The sequence below is a fragment of the Giraffa tippelskirchi genome, chromosome 11 (assembly GCF_054371585.1).
Source record: "Giraffa tippelskirchi isolate mGirTip1 chromosome 11, T2T-mGirTip1v1.2.pri, whole genome shotgun sequence".
Classification (NCBI taxonomy): Eukaryota; Metazoa; Chordata; class Mammalia; order Artiodactyla; family Giraffidae; genus Giraffa; species Giraffa tippelskirchi.
The window spans coordinates 121,644,690-121,664,080 of record NC_137285.1 but is presented as its reverse complement, the minus strand read 5'-3'; the positions used below and the strand labels follow the sequence as shown (position 1 = coordinate 121,664,080).

The window sequence follows — 19,391 nt, the reverse complement described above, 5'->3', positions numbered from 1 at the left end:
AATCATGTCTAAGTGTTGTTTCCAAAAAGTCACTGTCATACCCAAGGTCATCTAGGTTTTCTCCTACACTATATTCTAGGAGATTTATGGTTTTCTATTTTATATTTAGGTCTGTGATGCATCTTGAGGTCATTTTTGTGAAGGAGGTAAAATATATGTCTAGATCCCTTTTTTGTTTTTTTACACTGTGGATGCCCAATGTTCCCACACCATTAATGAAAAGACTGTTTTTGTATCCTGTAGCCACAGACCCTGGGACTCACTTTCTCTCACCATTAGCCACACTAGATCTTGGCCCCAGTCACCAGTGGGCTGGTACCAGTCCTGGGGCCCCTGGGCCCTGCAGTCAGAGGGACTCAGGTCTGTCAAGTAGTAGACAGGTACAAGCCCCAGGAATCCCTGGACCCAGCCCTGCCCACCAGCAGGCTCAACACAACACCAAGACTGTTGGAGCCCTTCAACAGAGACCTCGGGATCTAGTTCTGCCCATTACTGGATTCACACTAACTCTAGGATCCCCTAGTCTCAGCTCCACCTACCAGATAACTGGCACCAACACCAAGATCTTGTACCACCCACTAGTGTATGAGCACCAGTCCCCAAATCTCTTGAGCCCTGACCTTGCTTATCAATGAGCAGACACCAGCCCCAGGAAAAGTGCAGCCTCACAGCTTTCCTTCTCAGGACCCAGACAACACACCAAAAGGCTAGCCCCAGGCTTGGAACACCCCTGGATTTGGACCTGTCCCCCAGCTCTGGCTCTGCCACCAGCAGGCCAACAGCAGCTCTAGGACACCTTGCTCCCCTCAGCCAGCAGCCCTGGAATCTACCCTACCCAACAACTAGCTGACACTGGCATTGGGAAATGTTGGAATACTGCTCTGCCTGCCATGATCTAGCATTACCCCTGGGATGTGAGTCCGGGCCTCACCTACTTGCAGGCCAAAATCAGCTCTGAGACACCTCAGTATCCTCAGTCAGCTCCCCAGGATTCAACCCCACTCACCAGAGGACCAGTACTAGATCCAGGGCTGACACTTGGCCCTGTAATAGCCCACCCCAGAACCTGGTTCTGCCCACCATCAAGCCAACACTAGACCCAGGACACTCTGGGGTTCTGCAGCCAGGTAACTACTGACTCAGTACTACAACCCAAAAGTAAATTGTAAAATATGATGAAACAAAAAGTAAATTTTTGGTGAGGGGAATAAAAATGCAGGAATGTCAAAATTCATTCGAAATTAAGAGATCATGTAAGATATATGTCAAAAGCCATAGAGTGGCTGAATGGATATAAAAACAAGACCTGTATAAAGTGTCCTATAAGATAGTCACTTCAAATCCAAAGATACACAAAGATTGAAAGTGATGGGGATAAAAAAAGATATGACATGCAAATGGAAATCAAAAGAAAGTCAAGGTAGTGATACTTATGTCAGAAAAAATAGGCCTTCAAACAAAGACTGTAGTAAGAGACAAAAATAACGATCAAGGGATCAATCCAAGAAGATATAACAACTGCAGATATATATGTACCCAGCATATGAGCACCTAAATACACAAAGCAATTATATCTGTTCTACAGATGTTCAGGTTGGATAAATTGTATATGACATCCACTTACAGAGACATTAATGGAAAAATTAAGAATCTAATTTCCAGTCTTGCTGATGGTAGAATCCAATAAATTTATATCAAAGAATTATAGAAGGATGGGGATAAGTACAAAAAGTCTTGGGATTGTCAGCTGATTTTAGCCATGAATAATTATAGATCACCATTTTGAATCTGTTTAGTCCTTACTCCATAAATGATAGGGTTCAGCATAGGAAGGACCAACAAGTACATGTTGGCTAGCAGGATGTGACTGTGACATGCTATGTGTTACTAAAGCAGTGGGTGAGGAAGGAGAAAAGAGCAGTAATGTAGAAGGCGAGGATGACACAAACATGGGACCTGCAATTGCTGAGGGCCTTCAATCTGGCATCTTTAGAACGGAGACTGAAGACAGTATGGAGTATCTGTACATAAGACAAAAAGATGAATGTCACGTCAGTCCCAACAATTAAGATAATGACTGCCAAACTATACAGACTATTGATGGAAATGTCAGTCAGTCAGTTCAGTTGCTCAGTTGTGTTCAGCTCTTTGTGATCCCATGGACTGAAGCATGCCAGGCTTCCCTGTCTATCACCAACTCCCGGAGTTTACTCAAACTCATGTCCATTGAGTCGGTGATGCTATCCAACCATCTCATCCTCTGTCATCCCCTTCTCCTCCTGCCTTCAATCTTTCCCAGCATCAGGGTCTTTTCAAATGAGTCAGTTCTTCATATCAGGTGGCCAAAGTATTGGAGTTTCAACTTTAACATCAGTCCTTCCAATGAATATTCTGGACTGATTTCCTTTAGGATGGACTGGTTGGATCTCCTTGCAGTCCAAGGGACTCTCAAGAGTCTTCTCCAACACCACAGTTTAAAAGCATCAATTCTTTGGTGCTCAGCTTTCTTTATAGTCCAACTTTCACACCCATACATGACTACTGGAAAAACCATAGCCTTGACTAGATGGACATTTGTTGGCAAAGTAATGTCTCTGCTTTTTAATATGCTGTCTAGGATGGTCATAACTTTTCTTCCAAGGAGTAAGCATCTTTTAATTTCATGGCTGCAGTCACCATCTGCAGTGATTTTGAAGCCCAAAAAAATAAACACTGTTTCCACTGTTATGGAAACGTCAGCACAAGCCAATTTCATCACAGCCATGTGCTCATAGTATGTGTGAGGGACTACATTGCTCCGACAATGTGGCCACCTCCTTACCAGGAAGGGATGTGGTATCATTAGCACTAACCCACGGAGAAACACCACTATGCCAACCTGAGCCACCACAGAATTGGTAAGCATGATGAGTGTCTCAGGGGATGCAGATTGCCACATATCAGTTAAATGCCATGGCCATGAGAAGCCCTTACTCCATCCCAGAGGAAGCATGAATGAAAAACATCTGAGTGAGGCAGGCCTGGAAGCTGATTTCATGATAGTGGAACCAGAATACACCCAACATCTTGGGAAGAGTAGAGGTCTGTGATGGCCAACACGGAAACAAAGTAGACCATGGGTTCATGCAGAGCAGTCTCAGTTTTGATGATGAAAATGATGAGTATGTTTCCCATGAGGGCAACAACATACATTGAGCATAAAGGGATGGATATCCAAATGCGCAAGTCTTCTAGACCAGGTATGCCCATCAGGATGAAGCTACTGGGATTGGTGAATGCAGTGGAGTTAAAGTTAAGCATGGTGATTCTGGCTACACGAAGATGTAATCTTGCTTTTTCTCTCCTTTGTCAAATGCACGTATACTCTTATAAATATACAATAGAAGTACTGAGTGTAAAAATACAGTTAAGCAAATTTATTCATATTTTGAATCCTCCTTGGTGGACCATCTCTGAAATTAGAAGTATTTCATTCCTCACAGTCAGCTAGTAATCTCATCAAGGACTACTAGGAATAGGGACTATCTTCTTAGCTCAGAACTTCCAGAGCATTCTTCCTGATATTAAGTGTTCTCTTTCTGTTATAGCCTAGCTGGGCAAAAGTTCTGAAAAGTAATACAGCTTCTTCACATCTTAACAAAGCAAAGGGGAAATATCTATAGCATTGCTGTCACTGGAAATTACACTGACAAAATGATTATAGTCTTAGGGTAAATTCAATGAAGTAAAATCTCAATAGATATGTGTGAAAGTAATGCATAAATGCATGAAGGAATAATAAGCTTTCCATACTCTGAATGATAATACTTTCTGAAATTTGCCTCTCAGATGAACTTTGATCATAAGAGAACCAGCATCTATCAGTTACTTAAATGCATGACAGCTCTAAGATAGTAACAAAAACATTGACACTTACATCCAAAAGAGTATGCTCCTTGGATTTACTAGTATCCTTGAAAACATGTGACTCAGGCATATCGGTCCATGTTTTCACAGAGATATATAAATATGTTACATGGAATATCCATTAAATCATTCTTCTTTTTTTTTTATCAAATTTATATTGCTACCATAACTAGGACACATAAACTTCTTACCATACCTAAGAATTAGAATACATTTTGGGAAAGAAGGACTGATGAGTCCTAAATCAATCAAACCATCATCATGATTGAAAATAGTTAACAGTTGCTGTATTTTGGGGTCATAATATGTACCACAGAAAATAGTGAGCCATTAACCAGTGCCCAATTGCTGATTTGTATTATAAACAGTCTTACTGGGGTCATTATTATCATTCTCATTTTATGTAAAAAAAAAAAAAACTCACACTTTACATGAGCTAAACATTCCTTCAAAGTCACATAATCAGCATGCACCAGAGGAGAAAATAAAATCCAGTTCCACTCCAAACCTTCACCTTTCTTCTACTACAAAAGGAAATCAAGATAAAGGAAAATAACTCACAATAAAGGTTTTCCACAGTTTTTATCATGAAGGATTTTCAGAGTACTCAGAAACAATAAGGACAGATATTCTTATTTACTCTTGTTTTATAAATGAGGGTTGATGAATAGATTAACATGACTTAGAGCAAATCCATTAATAAATCACTAACTGTCTATTTCAACATCTTGGTCGATGTTCATTTGTTAAAGTGGTGGTCAGTGCGTTATTTCTTAATAAATTATTTTAAGTTCAGAGGATATACCTGCACACACTTCAGTTTGCAAAGTTGGTACCAGTAGACTGCTGTACTATAAGCTCCTGTTCATTGCCTCTCTCAGTTGTTAAGTTTGAGGAAACATGGATGAATTGACTATATTTCAGATTAATTGTGTTATGTTGAATCAAAGCCAGGAATTTGGAGAGGAATCATTCCCCATTTAGAAGGCTGATTGTAGGTTTTATAGCCTCACTTGGGAGCAGTCCCAGGGGCTCAGACTTTGCAACAGAGACTTCTTTACCATCTGGGAAACAATGAATGATGCTTGAGGGAGTTCACATTTTCTGTATCACATGATGTTAGTTGATAACAGAATTTTATTTGAGTGAGACTGCAGTAGCTTTCTGAAGAAACAGGAAAGCAGAAGTAGAGTCACAGATGTAGAGAACAAACTTATGATTACTGTGGGAGGAGCAAATGGGGAAATTGGGATTGACATATATGTTCTACTATGTATAAAACAGATAACTAATGAGAACCAACTATACAGCACAGGAAGCTGTACTCAATCTGTGGTGATCTAAATAGGAAAAAAAATCCAATAAATCACAGATATATGTATACAAATAGGTGATTCACTTTGCTGTACAGCAGAAAGCAACACAACATTGTAAAGCAGCTATATGCCAGTGAAAATTAATTTAAAAAGTAAAGAAACAGTTTATTTACTCAAGTTGTATGCCTCTGACATACAACACTAGTTCAGTTAAAATTAAGGATGTAGTTATATTGGAAATTTAGCTGAGAGGGAAACACAGAAATAAAGTAGAAAACTGGATTCATGTAATACTGTCATCTTAACATGCATGGTTCCCTCTCTCTCTGTCTCTCTTTACATCTCTAGCATTGCTATCATTGAAAAGTACTCCTAGAAAATAATTATAGTCAGGAGGTAAATTCAGTGACGTAAAGTCTAATTAAATATTTGTGAAAACAATACATGAAGGAAAATAATCTGTACTTCATTGCAACACTCTCTCTCTTTACATATACATATGCATAAACATATACACATACATACATATATATGTTTGTGTGTCTATGAATAAAATAGACATATATATTCAAATATATGTATTCCTTAATATATATACATGTATACACACAGAATCATGTGTATGTATATATACATATGCAAACACACACATATTTATAAAAATTCCTACACATGTAAGAAGTATGGGGATATTATATATTGCAAACAAAATACAGATACAACATATGTACATTTGTTTCTGCCTGTATGTGTGACTAACAATTTGATATTCAGTATTTATTAAATGTCTACTATATACCTGAGTTTATCTTAGATGCCTTGGAAAACAGTGTTAGAAAAAACAAATACCACGGTTTCTCTCAAGAGCCTAGAGCACTCATGAGAGGATTCACATCATTAACCTTTTAAATAACATGCTACACAGAATTTCATAGCATAGAACAATATTTTAGTGAATGATTGGCATGACTTCATTAAGTTGGTTAGTAAAAAAACTCTTTTTAAGATCTGACTTTTATAAAGCCATACATATACACATATATATGTATATATACATAGGCTTTTAACAATCTATTGTCCAATGAACATAAAAAGGCCCTTTGTAAGCTTTAAATATAATTACAAACATGAATTTATATTTTTTGTAAAAATTAATGTTAAGTGTTTTTATATTTTTATTACATGAATAAACACTACAGAGATGTTCTATAAAAATTCAAAAATGTAAATACATTTCTACTGAAAATTACATTTAGGAATACAAAAGTTTTTAACTCTGATACAAAAGGCTACACTTATAGAAACCATCAATTACAGATATCTAAGTTATTTTCCTGGAGAAGGCAATGGCACCCCACTCCAGTACTCTTGCCTGGAAAATCCCATGGACGGAGGAGCCTGGTAGGCTACAGTCCATGGGGTCGCTAAGAGTCGGACACGACTGAGCGACTTCACTTTCACTTTTCCCTTTCATGCACTGGAGAAGGAACTGGCAACCCACTCCAGTATTCTTGCCTGGAGAATCCCAGGGACGGCGGAGCCTGGTGGGCTGCCGTCTATGGGGTCGCACAGAGTCGGACACGACTGAAGCGACTTAGCAGCAGCAGCAGCAAGTTATTTTCCTAGTTTACTAAAGAAGATTATATATATTTAAAATTGATTTTCCCTATGTTGACTTCATTTTACTATTATAATTATTTATATCAGAAAGAAAAAATTCACTAAATTTTAAATTCAATATGTTATATATATATATAACATCTTTCTTCCAAATCCCTCTAATGTATCATACAGCTCTATTTGTCCTTTAGCATGAAAACTTTTGGGATAAACTTTATTAATGTAGATATAGTCTACCAAAACTTACTAAAGATAGCAATATGTATCTGGTGACCGTCATTAATATTAATGGCTGATAAACATGTAGGGCCCCTTATTTTACATCTGGAGGAATGTAAAGAGATTTGCACATATTATCTCATCTCATTCTCATAGCTTTGTAATAAGTTAGGCACTGCTACAATCCTTTAACCTCAAATGTACTGATATTGTACAATGTGCCTTCAGTTACTAAATGTATAAAGAAGACTTAATATTTATCCTTCTCAAAATATTTCAAAGCCTGAAAATGCTGGAACCCTCTCAAATTCATTCTATGAAGGCATTTTTCTGATACAAAACCTGAGAAATACAGTAAAAAAGAAAAGAAAAGAAAATTGCAAACCAATTTCTCTGATAAATAAAAGTATATTGACCAAAATATAAGCAAATCAAATTCAACAATATATAAAAGTGATCATATAACATGATCAAGTGGGGCTTACTCTAGGGATATAAGTATGGTTCAATATTTGCAAGAAACAAAGCAAAGCCTCAAAATGGCTAAATAAAAAATAAAACTACAAGAAGAAAATATAGGTAATTATCCTCTTTGACACTGATCATTGCAATGCTTTTTTTTGCCTATGTCAGGTAAGGGAAGCAAAATAAAACATAAACAAATGATCTAATCAAATACCCACATTTTTGTACACTGAAGGACGCCATTAAAAAAATGAAAATGCAGTCTACTAAATGGAAGAAGATTGTTGGAGATAGTATGTTCAATAAATTTTTAATATCCAAATATATAAAACACAACTAAGTGTCAAAGAAACAATCTGATTTTAATGGACAGAGAACTTGAGTAGATTTTTTTTTCCAAAGAAGAGCTACAGATGGCAAACAAAAATATGAAAAGGTGCTCGATATCATTAATCAGGAAATGCAAATAAAAACCACAATGAGAAATTACTTCACACAGAATGGCTATGTTCAGAAAGACAAGAAATAGCAATTGTTTGTGAGAAAGCAGAGAGAAGCAAACCCTAGTACACTGTTAGTGTGAATGCAAATTGGAGCTGGTTCCATAAAAAGCTGAATGGGGTTTTCCTCCAGAAATTATATACAGAACTATCATACCATTCAGCAATTCCAGTCCTGGGTATTTAATTCAAAGAAAACAAAAATACAAATTCAAAATGATATATGCACCCCAAAGTTCACAGTAAGATTATATAGTAACCAAGATACTAAAGCAACCAGAGCCACCTGAGTGTACATAACAAGAAAATGGATAAAGATGTTTACACAACACGTCTACACACACACAATGGAATATTTGTCAGGCATGAAAACAATGAAATCTCATTTGCCCCAATATGGATGGTCCTGAAAGTATTATACTTAGTGAAATAAGACAAGGAAAGACAAATACTATTTGTCTTTCCTTATATGTGGAATCTAAAAAATGAAGCAAACAAATAAAACAGTAGCAGAGTCACAAATAAAACAGAATCAAAGAAATTAAAAAAAAATAGTGTTTATCAGAGAGGAGTTCAGTGGGAAGGAGAAGCAAATTAGGTGAAAGGGATTAAGCAATATAAACTACCAGTTATAAAATAAATAAATAAATTACATGGATGTAATTTATAGCAAAGGGAATATAATCAATATTTTATAACTTTGTATGCAGTGTAATATAAACTATTGAATTACAAATCTTGTACACTTAAAACTGATATAATATTGTGCGTCATCTCTACGTCAGTGAAAAAATATGGAGGGACCATGTGTAGTACAATTTGAGAAAATGAATAAACAGAAGATAAACCACATAAAAGGGGTATGACTAAGATAAAATATGAAAGGGATTCCTGGCTCTCTAGATGTAGGTGTGAAGCAAGTCGCTTCAGAAAGTTTGACTCAAGGTCACAGATGCTCTCCTACCGTTAGAAATTGTCCTGGGATGTCCTTCTCAGGGGAGAAACAGCCTCTGCATAAAATGTTTGTCTTGAGAGATCCTGGCAGGAAGGGACAGCCTGAAACACGAGAAAAGGCAGAAGGTTGTCCTTGGGAAGACAGTCCAAGTTTAATATTTGTGAGGGCTTCTCCTCCAAAATGACTCAGATCGATGGGGCAGCTCAGCACTGTGGACACTGAGAGTTTCTGGAGGTCACATCAGGTAGTAGCACTTGCAGATATATCATAGATGAAATACCTGGCCCTCTTTATTTCAGCTACTGCTACAGAGAAGGAGCCACTCAGACACTGTTTTGTGTACTTTCACTGCAGATATGAGTCTGGGTAAGTGACCAGAATCCAGAACCATGGATACCAAAGTGACCATCAGCAGAGGGACCTCTTTGAAATAGCTGCTGTATTTTATTAGTTGTAAGGCCTTAGGGATGGATGACCTTAGTACTCTGTGCTAAAAAACAGAGATGTTAATACTTGCTCTCTGCTTATTAATCTGTTCTTGAACCAGAATCTATAAAGATGACAGTGTTTCTCATAGTTCAAAATGAGAAACTGAATTACAGACTCCCATTTTGTTCTGACTGAGTTGAATCTAATTTACATATTCCATGTTCCAGGATGAAGATCCAGTATTTGTAAATTTATTCCAGGAAGAAAATCTTTTATAAATGGTTGTCAGTTATGGAGCCCTAAAAGTTTTACCATTTGTTCCCTAAGTGCGATGTATATATGGAATATTATGAAGATGCTTTAAAACACAGCTCCTAATCTAATTAGATTAGGGAATTTCCTTTCAATTTCAACCAGTGGTGGGATTCAGTTAACATAGTTCCTCAGCAGGGACCACATTTATACTATTTGTAAGCTATTGTGTTTTATTAGAAAATACAATATTAGCATCAAGAGTTTTACCAGAGTATACTAATAATTCGAAATTATTCCAGCTAATGTTATGAAAAACCCAGTGTCAAGGCATTTTTTAGACATCACAGATGCAATGTTTTATTTCATTAGTGCTAGAGCCATATGAAGTTGATACTATGATGATCTCAGCCTCTATAGATAAAAACATGAGGCTTAGGGAATGATTTTCTAAGATCACTAGGAAGTGGGAGTTTGAAGACATAAAGCTATGTTTGTGTGGGTTGAAAGGGAGTGTGCCTGAACATCAAACCAACTGAATCTTAACTAGCCACAATAGGCAGATATGACCTGAGTGAGCATTTCCACAGACAAATCCGACACCAAGTGAACATCAGTTGGCAAGAACAGTCTAGTAAGAAGATCAATCTGCTATTCAAGATCTAAAACCATATAAATCAGGAGGCATTCAAATTAATCCATACCTTTACAATTTTTGAGAATAGGTGGGCATGGGGATGACTGGTTTCACTCAGTAAAGTTCAGTTCAGTTCAGTCACTCAGTCGTGTCCGACTCTTTGCGATCCCATGGACTGCAGCATGCCAGGCTCCCCTGTCCATAACCAACTCCCAGAGCCTACTCAAATTCATGTCTATTGAGTCGGTGATGCAATCCTACCATCTCATCCTCTGTCGTCCCCTTCTCTTCCTGACTTCAATCTTTCCCAGCAGCAGGGTCTTTTCCAATGAGTCAGTTCTTCACATCAGGTGGCCGAAGAATTGGTTTCAGCTTGAGCATCAGTCCAACCAATGAATATTCAGGACTGATTTCCTTTAGGATGGGCTGGTTGGATCTCCTTGCAGTCCAAGGGACGGTCAAGAGTCTTTTCCAACACCACAGTTCAAAAGCACCAATTCTTTGGTCCTCAGCTTTCTTTATAGTCCAACCTAATTATCCCCTATCAATGGATAGTCAGTGTCAGGAGTACTGTGTTAATAAGTTTTGGCAATGAACCTCTCTAGGCTTAAAAAATTTATCTAATAATATATTATCAGTGTCTCATATAAATATTGGATGTAGGGGGTTGTTAGACATATATATGCCACATATTTGTAAATCTGAATTAGAGTTACTATAATGAAAATATTGAAACAGGTTTCTGTTCCCTAATGGTGGCAGGACAACAGAAACAATGGAGAGGATTTACTCTTCCCTCTGGATCTTGAGACAGATACTTTCACCATGGGGCCACAAAAGTCTATACTTTTCCACATTTATGATGCTCATTGATTAAACTTTAAAATATGGACGTTTCCTTTTACACACATGTAATGACTCAGAAAACTAAGATCATGGCATCTGGTCCCATCACTTCATGGCAAATAGATGGGGAAACAGTGGAAACAGTGTCAGACTTTATTTTTTGGGCTCCAAAATCACTGCAGATGGTGACTGCAGCCATGAAATTAAAAGACGCTTACTCCTTGGAAGGAAGGTTATGTCCAACCTAGATAGCATATTTGAAAGTGGAGACATTACTCTGCCAACAAAGGTCCGTCTAGTAGTCAAGGCTACGGTTTTTCCAGTAGTCATGTATGGATGTGAGAGTTGGAAGGTGAAGAAAGCTGAGCGCTGAAGAATTGATGCTTTTGAACTGTGGTGTTGGAGAAGACTCTTGAGAGTCTCTTGGACTGCAAGGAGATCCAACCAGTCCATCCTAAATGAGATCAGTCCTGGGTGTTCATTGGAAGGACTGATGTTGAAGCTGAAACTCCAATACTTTGGCCACCTCATGCGAAGGGTTGACTCATTGGAAAAGACGCTAATGCTGGGAAGGATTGAAGGCAGGAGGAGAAGGGGACAACAGAGGATGAGATGGTTGGATGGCATCACTGACTCGATGGACATGGGTTTGGGTAAACTCCGGGAGCTGGTGATGGACAGAGATGCCTGGCGTGCTGCGATTCATGGGGTCGCAAAGAGTCGGACAGGACAGAGCGAATGAACTGAACTGAACTGAATGACTTTGAGTTTCTAACTGTAATATACTTATCAGATAGTATCATCAGCACATCAGGGAATGAAGTTGAGATATAGTTGTATAGGATGTCAAGTTATATTTTCTTCATTTTAATTGCAAGACAATTTTTTCCAGCTAAAAGCAGTCTCCTGAAATTCAGTTGACTTTACTTAGTGTACTCCCACAAAAGTCAGAATATTTTGATTACTATAGCTGCCGAGATCCAGTCAAATCCTCAGGATTTTTTTTCCTTCTTCCAGTCTGACATATTCATGCGTCTGAAACCAGTCAGAGACCTCACTAATTCTAGATCAGGTGATTAATGATCTAAACTCTCAATGTCTTCTTATTCTTTAAGAGTGTACATGTAGATTTTTTTTTTTTTAATTTCAGTGATGAATACTACAGAGAATAATTCAGGGAAAAAGTAAAACTCAAGAATATTTTACTAAACGTAAAATTATTTCCACAATTTTCATGACTCTATAGGATTTAAATAATTGTACAATTTTGAATAGATTTTTTTTCTTTTTAACTTTTAATTATCCCTTACTTCTACATTTATTTTAGCAAAAGCATTACTGCTCAAAAGAAATCTGTAATAGAAAGACAGATGTTCAAATCTAATTGTACTTGCTATATTTATAAGTTATCTGAAACAAATCCCTTAGACTCTCTTAACCTTTAGTTGCATGTAAATCTGGTATGATAATAGCATCTACTTCATAAATTTGCTTTGAAATGTGAGTAAGAATAATTTATTTACTTGATCTTTTGTTAGCACAAAGAGTCAGTCAAATAAAGAGTCAGTCAAATAAAGGAGAAAAATAGTTATTTTACATACATAAGTTGGAGAAAAATATATAATATATCCTGAAGGCTGTCTCAACTGGTTCTTTCCAATTCATTAGGTCTCTGTTGTCCTGAAATAGTTTTGAATTCAATAATAGTTACTTTTAAATTTGGTTGAATGTGTTGAGGAATATATTTGAGAAATCATAGTAGGACATAAAATTCTGTACCACTTCAAGGATAAATACTAAATTTAGGAAATCTCAGAGGTATTTGAAGAATGCATCCTAGAATAAAACACTAGCATGCTGTGGGACTGTTTACTTCTCATCAAATTTGTCATTATTTAGAATAATTACATTCACCAATGGTCTTGTTGCAAGTAGTTATAGTAGCCATGTGGATAAAACTGAGTATGAATAAGAAAGAGGTTGTAACTAATAAAAACTAAATCCCATATAAAACAGAATATTTACACTTAACACAGTTCAAGTATTCTTTTCATTCCCAGTCTGTCCCTGATTGCTCTTAATCCCTGTGCAGCCACCAAAGAAATATTTTCAGCACCTATTTTTTTTTTTGTATGCTCTAGCACTTCACAGAAATGAAACTATTTAATTAGCACTCTTTAGTAACTAGTAGTAATTGCTAACTAGGATGATTTTAGATTCATCTATGCTGTTGGATACCTGAGTAGTCAATCCTCTCTGTTGTTTAATAGAATTTCATTATGCAAACACTTCAAATCTGATTTGTTTATTTTCCTGGTGGTAAGTAGTTATGATTTTCCACCTTGGGGTAATTAATGTATAAAATTGCCAAAAAGCAAGTCTTTGTGTAAACACAGTTTGTAAGTAAGTAAAATGTATGTATGAGTATGTAAAATGTAATTACTTCTGTTCTTTTTGTAATGTTTTATTGATCTATGTGTTTATTACTGTGTAAATGGTCAAGACTTGGGTATAGTTTCATAAGTTTGAAATTCTATAAGAACATTGGTTTTGCTATTCTTTAACCAAAGTACTTAGAGTGTTCTTATAACCATTTTAAAATAAGCTTAAATTCAAAAGTGTTTTAAATTGATTTGCCAATATAGGAAGAATTGAGATCTTAGCATAGTTTGGTCTTTTTAATCAGCATATGTTTATACTTTAAATTTTTTAAGTTTCTTAAATATCAGGAATTTTTTAGAACTTAAATTATAATTGATTTGCAATACTATATTACTTTTAACTGTTATATAATATTTTTAGATTATACAAGAGTGATACAATATTTTTAATTATACATTTAAAGTTATTACAAAATGGTGTGTTTATTTCCCTGTTCTATACAATATACCCTTGTTGTTTACCTATTTTATACACAATCGTAAATATTACTTCATTGCATAACCCTATCTCTCCTTCTCTCTCCTGGTGGTAACCAATAGCTTGCTTTCTGTATCAATAAGTCTATTCTGGTTTTATTATATACATTTGTTTGGATTTTTTTTTTCAGATGCAACACATAACTAAAAACATGAGTGTTTCTCTTTAAATGACTTATTTCACTAAGCATAATATACTCTAGATGAATGCACCGGGTTGCAATTGGCAGAATTTCATTCTTTTTATGGCTGAGTATTATTGCATTGTGCATTTATTACCACATCTTATTTATACATTAATTTGTTAACGGGCATTTGGGTTGCTTCTGTTTAATGGGTATTGTATGTAATACTGCTATGAACATTGACATGCATGTATCTTTTTAAATTAGTGTTTTTATTTTTCTTATACACAGGAGGGAAGTTACTGTTCACATGGTAATTCTATTTTTATTTTTTGATGCATTTTCATGCTGTTATCCACAGTGGCTGCACCAATTTGCAAGCACCTCAACAGTGCACATGATTTCCCTTTTCTTAGCATGCTAGTCAACATTTGCTATTTGTGTACTTTTTGATAGCCATTCTGACAGGTATGATGTGATATTTCATTATGGTTTTGATTTGCATTTCTCTAACTGGATAGCTACATGAAAAAGAATGAGGTTAGAACATTTTCTCAAGTCATATAAAGATACCTAAAACAATAAAACCACTAGCAGAGAATACAGGCAGAACACTCACACATAAATCATAGCTACAATTTTTTGGATCTGTCTCCTAAGGCAAAAGAAATGAAAGCAAAAATAAACAAATGGGACCTCAGTAAACTAAAAAATTTTGCAAAGGAAAGGAAAACATTGACAAAAGAAAAAGACAACTTACTGAATGGGGAACGTTTCTGTCGTATTTTATAAGTGCCTACTACTAAGTACTCTATGTTTCCAATGCCTTTGTAAGTGGTATTGTGAATTTTACAAAATTTTATTAAAATTTTAATTTCCAATTGTTTGCTAAAAGAACATATAAAAAGTATTGAATGTTATACTAGAGAATTTACTGAGATAAATGACTGGCTCTAATACTTTGATTTTTTTCTGTAAATGTTCATGTCATTTGTGAATAGGAAAGTTGACATCTTTTATTCCATCATCTTCTTTACTTCTTACATCTTACATCTTACTGACATCATCTTACTTCTTTTTTCTTGACCTACGGACCTTACTAGAATCTATAGTAAAATACTAAATATAATCAAGGCTGCTATTTATTCTTGCCTTACACCAAATCCTAGGGACAAACCTTTCACTGTATTACCATTCAGTATGATATTAGCTGGAGGTTTCTCATAGATTCCTTTCACCTAACTGAGCAAGTTTTATTTTCTTCCTAGTTTGCTGAAAGTTTTTTTATTTTTTTAATTACCATACATGGATGCTGAATTTAATCAATAAATTTTCTATCTCCTTTACAATGATAACGTTTTTAAATTATTTTTATGTGATGAATAACAACTTTTGTCTATAAAAGTAGAAAAATATTAATATTCAAGGCTTTAACCATGGCATAAAAGCATAGTTTCATTAAATGTTAGGCATGAACACAGTGTCATTAAAGCAAATGAACAGAAATGTACCAAGCTAGAGAGCAAAACTATCACAGGCAGAAGAGCCTCACAAGTGGAAATTTTCTTAACCATCATATGCAAATTCTATCCTAATTGCTACATTTTTTCATATTATTTTGGTGAGTTTTCTTTTATATATATACTCAACAAAGTAACCAAAGTGATTTGATTATGCTAAAAAGTTCTGGTTACTACAAGCATTTTCAATGGATACTAGCATATATAGAAGAAATTTTCACAACATAATGAGCTACAATACAATCATGAATCTCAATACTACACTAACATCAGAAAAGTGTTTCTAACTTCCAAGATACCATGGAATACTAAATGAAATTGGTAATAATAGATAATAATTAAAAGGCACTTGCTCCTTGGAAGAAAAGTTATGACCAACCTAGATAGCATATTAAAAAGCAGAGACATTACTTTGCCAACAAAGGTCTGTCTGGTGAAAGCTATGATTTTTCCAGTAGTCATATATGGATGGGAGAGTTGGACTATAAAGAAAGCTGAGTGCTTAAGAATTGATGCTTTTAAACTGTGGTGTTGAAAAAGACTCGAGAGTCCCTAGGAATGCAAGGAGATCCAACCAGTCCATCCTAAAGGACATCAATCCTGAGTATTCACTGGAAGGACTGATGCTGAAGCTGAAACTCCAATACTTTGGCTACAAGATGCGAAGAACTGACTCCTTGGAAAAGACCCTGATGCTGGGAAAGAATGAAGCTGGGGGGAGAAGGTGACGACAGAGGATGAGATGGTTGGATAGCATCACCGACTCAATGGACATGAGTTTGAGTAGGTTCTGGGAGTTGGTGATGGACAGGGAAGCCTGGGGTGCTGCAGTCCATGGGGTCACAAAGAGTCGAACACACTGAGCAACTAAACTGAACTGAACTGAATATCTGTGAGAGAATTGTACTAAAATTCCTTTCCATTATGTTTTTAAGAACTCTACTGGTATTGTATTGTGGTATTGACATATAACTACCATATATCCCCTCATGTCTCCCCAGAAATACTGAAGAAGATAGCAGAACATCCTCCAAGAATTTTCAGCAGAATGTCCTTTGTTAATGACACCATCTCACATCCTTCTGCCTTCCTTCTGCTGGGTGTACCTGGTCTGGAAGCTTTCCATATATGGATTGCTTTCCCCTTCTTTGTTGTTTACCTGATAGCCCTTGTAGGGAATGTCACAATCCTGTTTGCAATCAAGACGGACCAGAGCCTTCATCAACCCATGTTCTACTTCCTGGCTCTTCTCTCCTTTATTGATCTAGGCCTGTCCACTTCTACCATACCCAAAATGCTGGCCATCTTCTGGTTCAACCATAGGAAGGTAAGCTTTGAAGCCTGCCTCATCCAAATGTTCTTTATCCACACCTACACTGGCATGGAATCTGGTGTACTCCTGGCCATGGCAATTGACCGTTTTGTCGCCATCTGTTATCCACTGAGGTATACCACTATCCTCACCAACAAAATGGTAGCCATCATGGCCTCTATTGCAGTGGTGAGGCCAGTCCTCCTTGCCATCCCCTTTTGTCCTCTTCTCATAAGACTTCCCTTCTGTGGACGCTACATTATTCCTCATACCTACTGTGAGCATATGGGAATTGCTCGTCTTGCCTGTGCTAACGTAAGAGTTAACATCATCTATGGCTTATTTACCATTGCTACCCTGATCTTTGACTTGCTCCTCACTGCCCTCTCCTATGTTCAGATTCTACAGACTGTTTTCCACCTTCCTTCTAGGGATGCCAGACTCAAAGCACTCAGCACATGTGGTTCACATGTCTGTGTCATCTTAGCCTTTTACACACCAGCATTTTTCTCCTTTATGACACACCGATTTGGTAGGAATATCCCTCGCTACATTCATATCCTCTTGGCCAATTTGTATGTAGTTGTTCCTCCTTGTTTAAATCCAGTCATTTATGGGGTCAGGACGAAGCAAATTTGGAACAGAGTTGTGAGAATATTTGTCAAGAAAGAGGGACCTAATATATTAGAAACATGAAAACTTCTAGCAGGCTTTTATCTTGTACTTCTCTCAGGGTACCAACTGAAATTATGAAAAGGTTAGTAAGGAATTACTTCGGCCTTTATTCTACGTGTACAACTCAGTGGTTCTTTTTCATAATTTATATATTTTTAAATTTATTTATTGAAGGATAATTGCTTTACAGAATTTTGTTGTTTTCTGTCAAACCTCAACATGAATCAGCCATAGGTATACATATATCCATTCCCTTTTGAACCTGCCTCCCATTTCCCTCCCCATCCAACTCCTGTGGGTTGATACAGAGCCCCTGTTTCAGTTTCCTGAGCCATAAAGCAAATTCCCATTGGCTATCTATGTTACATATGGTAATGTAAGTTTCCATGTTACTCTTTCCATACATCTCACCCTCTCCTCCTCTCTCCCCATGTCCATAATTCTGTTCTCTATGTCTGTTTCTCCACTTCTGCTCTGTAAATAAATACTTCAGAGCCATTTTTCTAGATTCCATATATGATATTTATCTTTGTCTTTCTGACTTACTTCTCTCTGTATAATAGGCTCTAGGTTCATCCACCTCATTGAGACTGATTCAAATGTGTTCTTTTTATGGCTGAGTAATATTCCATTGTGTATATGTACCACAACTTCTTTATCTATTCATCTGTCGATGGGCATCTAGGTTGCTTTCATGTTCTAGCTGTTGTAAATAGTCCTGCAGTGAACAATGGGATACATGCGTCTTTTTCAATTTTGGTTTCCTCAGGGTATGTGCCTAGGAGTGGGGTTGCTGGGTCATGTTGTGGTTTTATTCCTAGTTTTTTAAGGAATCTCCATACCATCTTCCATAGTGGCTGTATCAATTTACATTCCCACAACAGTGCAAGAGCATTCCCTTTTCTCCACACCTTCTGCAGCATTTATTGTTTGTAGACTTTTTCGTGATGGCCATTGTGACTGGTGTGAGGTGATATCTCATTATAGTTTTGATTTGCATTTCTCTAATGATGAGCACTGTTGAGCATCTTTTCATGTGTTTGCTAGGCATCTGTATGTCTTCTTTGGAGAAATGTCTGTTTAGGTCTTTTTCCCTCTTTTTGATTGGGTTGTTTGTTTTCCTGGTATTGAGTTGTATGTGCTGCATGTATATTTTGGAAATTAATCCTTTGTCAGTTGTTTCATTTACTATTATTTTCCCCCATTCGAAAGGTTGTATATTCACCTTGCTTATGGTTTCCTTGCTGTGCAAAAGCTTGTAAGTTTAATCAGGTCCCACTTGTTTACTTTTGTTTTTATTTCCATTACTCTAGGTGGGTCATCGAGGATCTTGCTTTGTTTTATGTCATCGAGTGTTCTGCCTATGTTTTCCTCTAAGAGCTTTATAGTTTCTGGTCTGTCATTTAGGTCTTTAATCCATTTTGAATTTATCTTTGTGTATGGTGTTACAAAGTGTTCTAATTTCATTCTTTTACATGTAGCTGTCCAGTTTTCCCAGCACCACTTATTGAAGAGGCTATCTTTGCCCCATTGCATATTCTTGCCTCCTTTGTGAAAAATAAGGTATGCATAGGTGCATGGGTTTATATCTGTGCTTTCTATCTTGTTCCATTGGTCTATATTTCTGATTTTGTGCCAGCACCATACTGTCTTGATGACTGTAGCTTTGTAGTATAGTCTGAAGTCAGGAAGGTTG

The 19,391-nt window shown here is 36.5% G+C and overlaps 2 protein-coding genes across 4 annotated transcripts in view; one reads left to right on the top strand and one right to left on the bottom strand.

Moving 5' to 3' along the window:
• Window positions 1-19,391, bottom strand: part of LOC145525653 (olfactory receptor 51I2-like) — a 550,369-nt gene that overhangs the window by 430,715 nt on the left and 100,263 nt on the right. The window contains exons 3-4 of one of the 3 annotated variants that reach the window (XR_014068359.1): window positions 8,991-9,082; window positions 1,671-2,021 (exon numbers count right to left, since the gene is read on the bottom strand). The exons of 1 other annotated variant lie outside the window; for it this stretch is intronic. The gene's annotated coding sequence lies outside the window, so the exon portion shown is untranslated. Of the gene's footprint in view, window positions 1-1,670; window positions 2,022-8,990; window positions 9,083-19,391 lie in introns of those variants that run through there. One more of the 3 variants, XM_081539181.1, reaches the window with a different exon arrangement.
• Window positions 14,464-17,716, top strand: LOC145526377 (olfactory receptor 52E4-like). The gene has a single exon (XM_081541790.1). It carries the CDS (start codon window positions 16,757-16,759, stop codon window positions 17,714-17,716), a length of 960 nt encoding a protein of 319 aa, XP_081397916.1. The 5' UTR covers window positions 14,464-16,756.

What these genes read in the sequence shown, in the direction of transcription:
- LOC145526377 (XM_081541790.1), top strand. Translation starts at nt 16,757, where the DNA reads ATGTCCTTTGTTAATGACACCATCTCACATCCTTCTGCCTTCCTTCTG.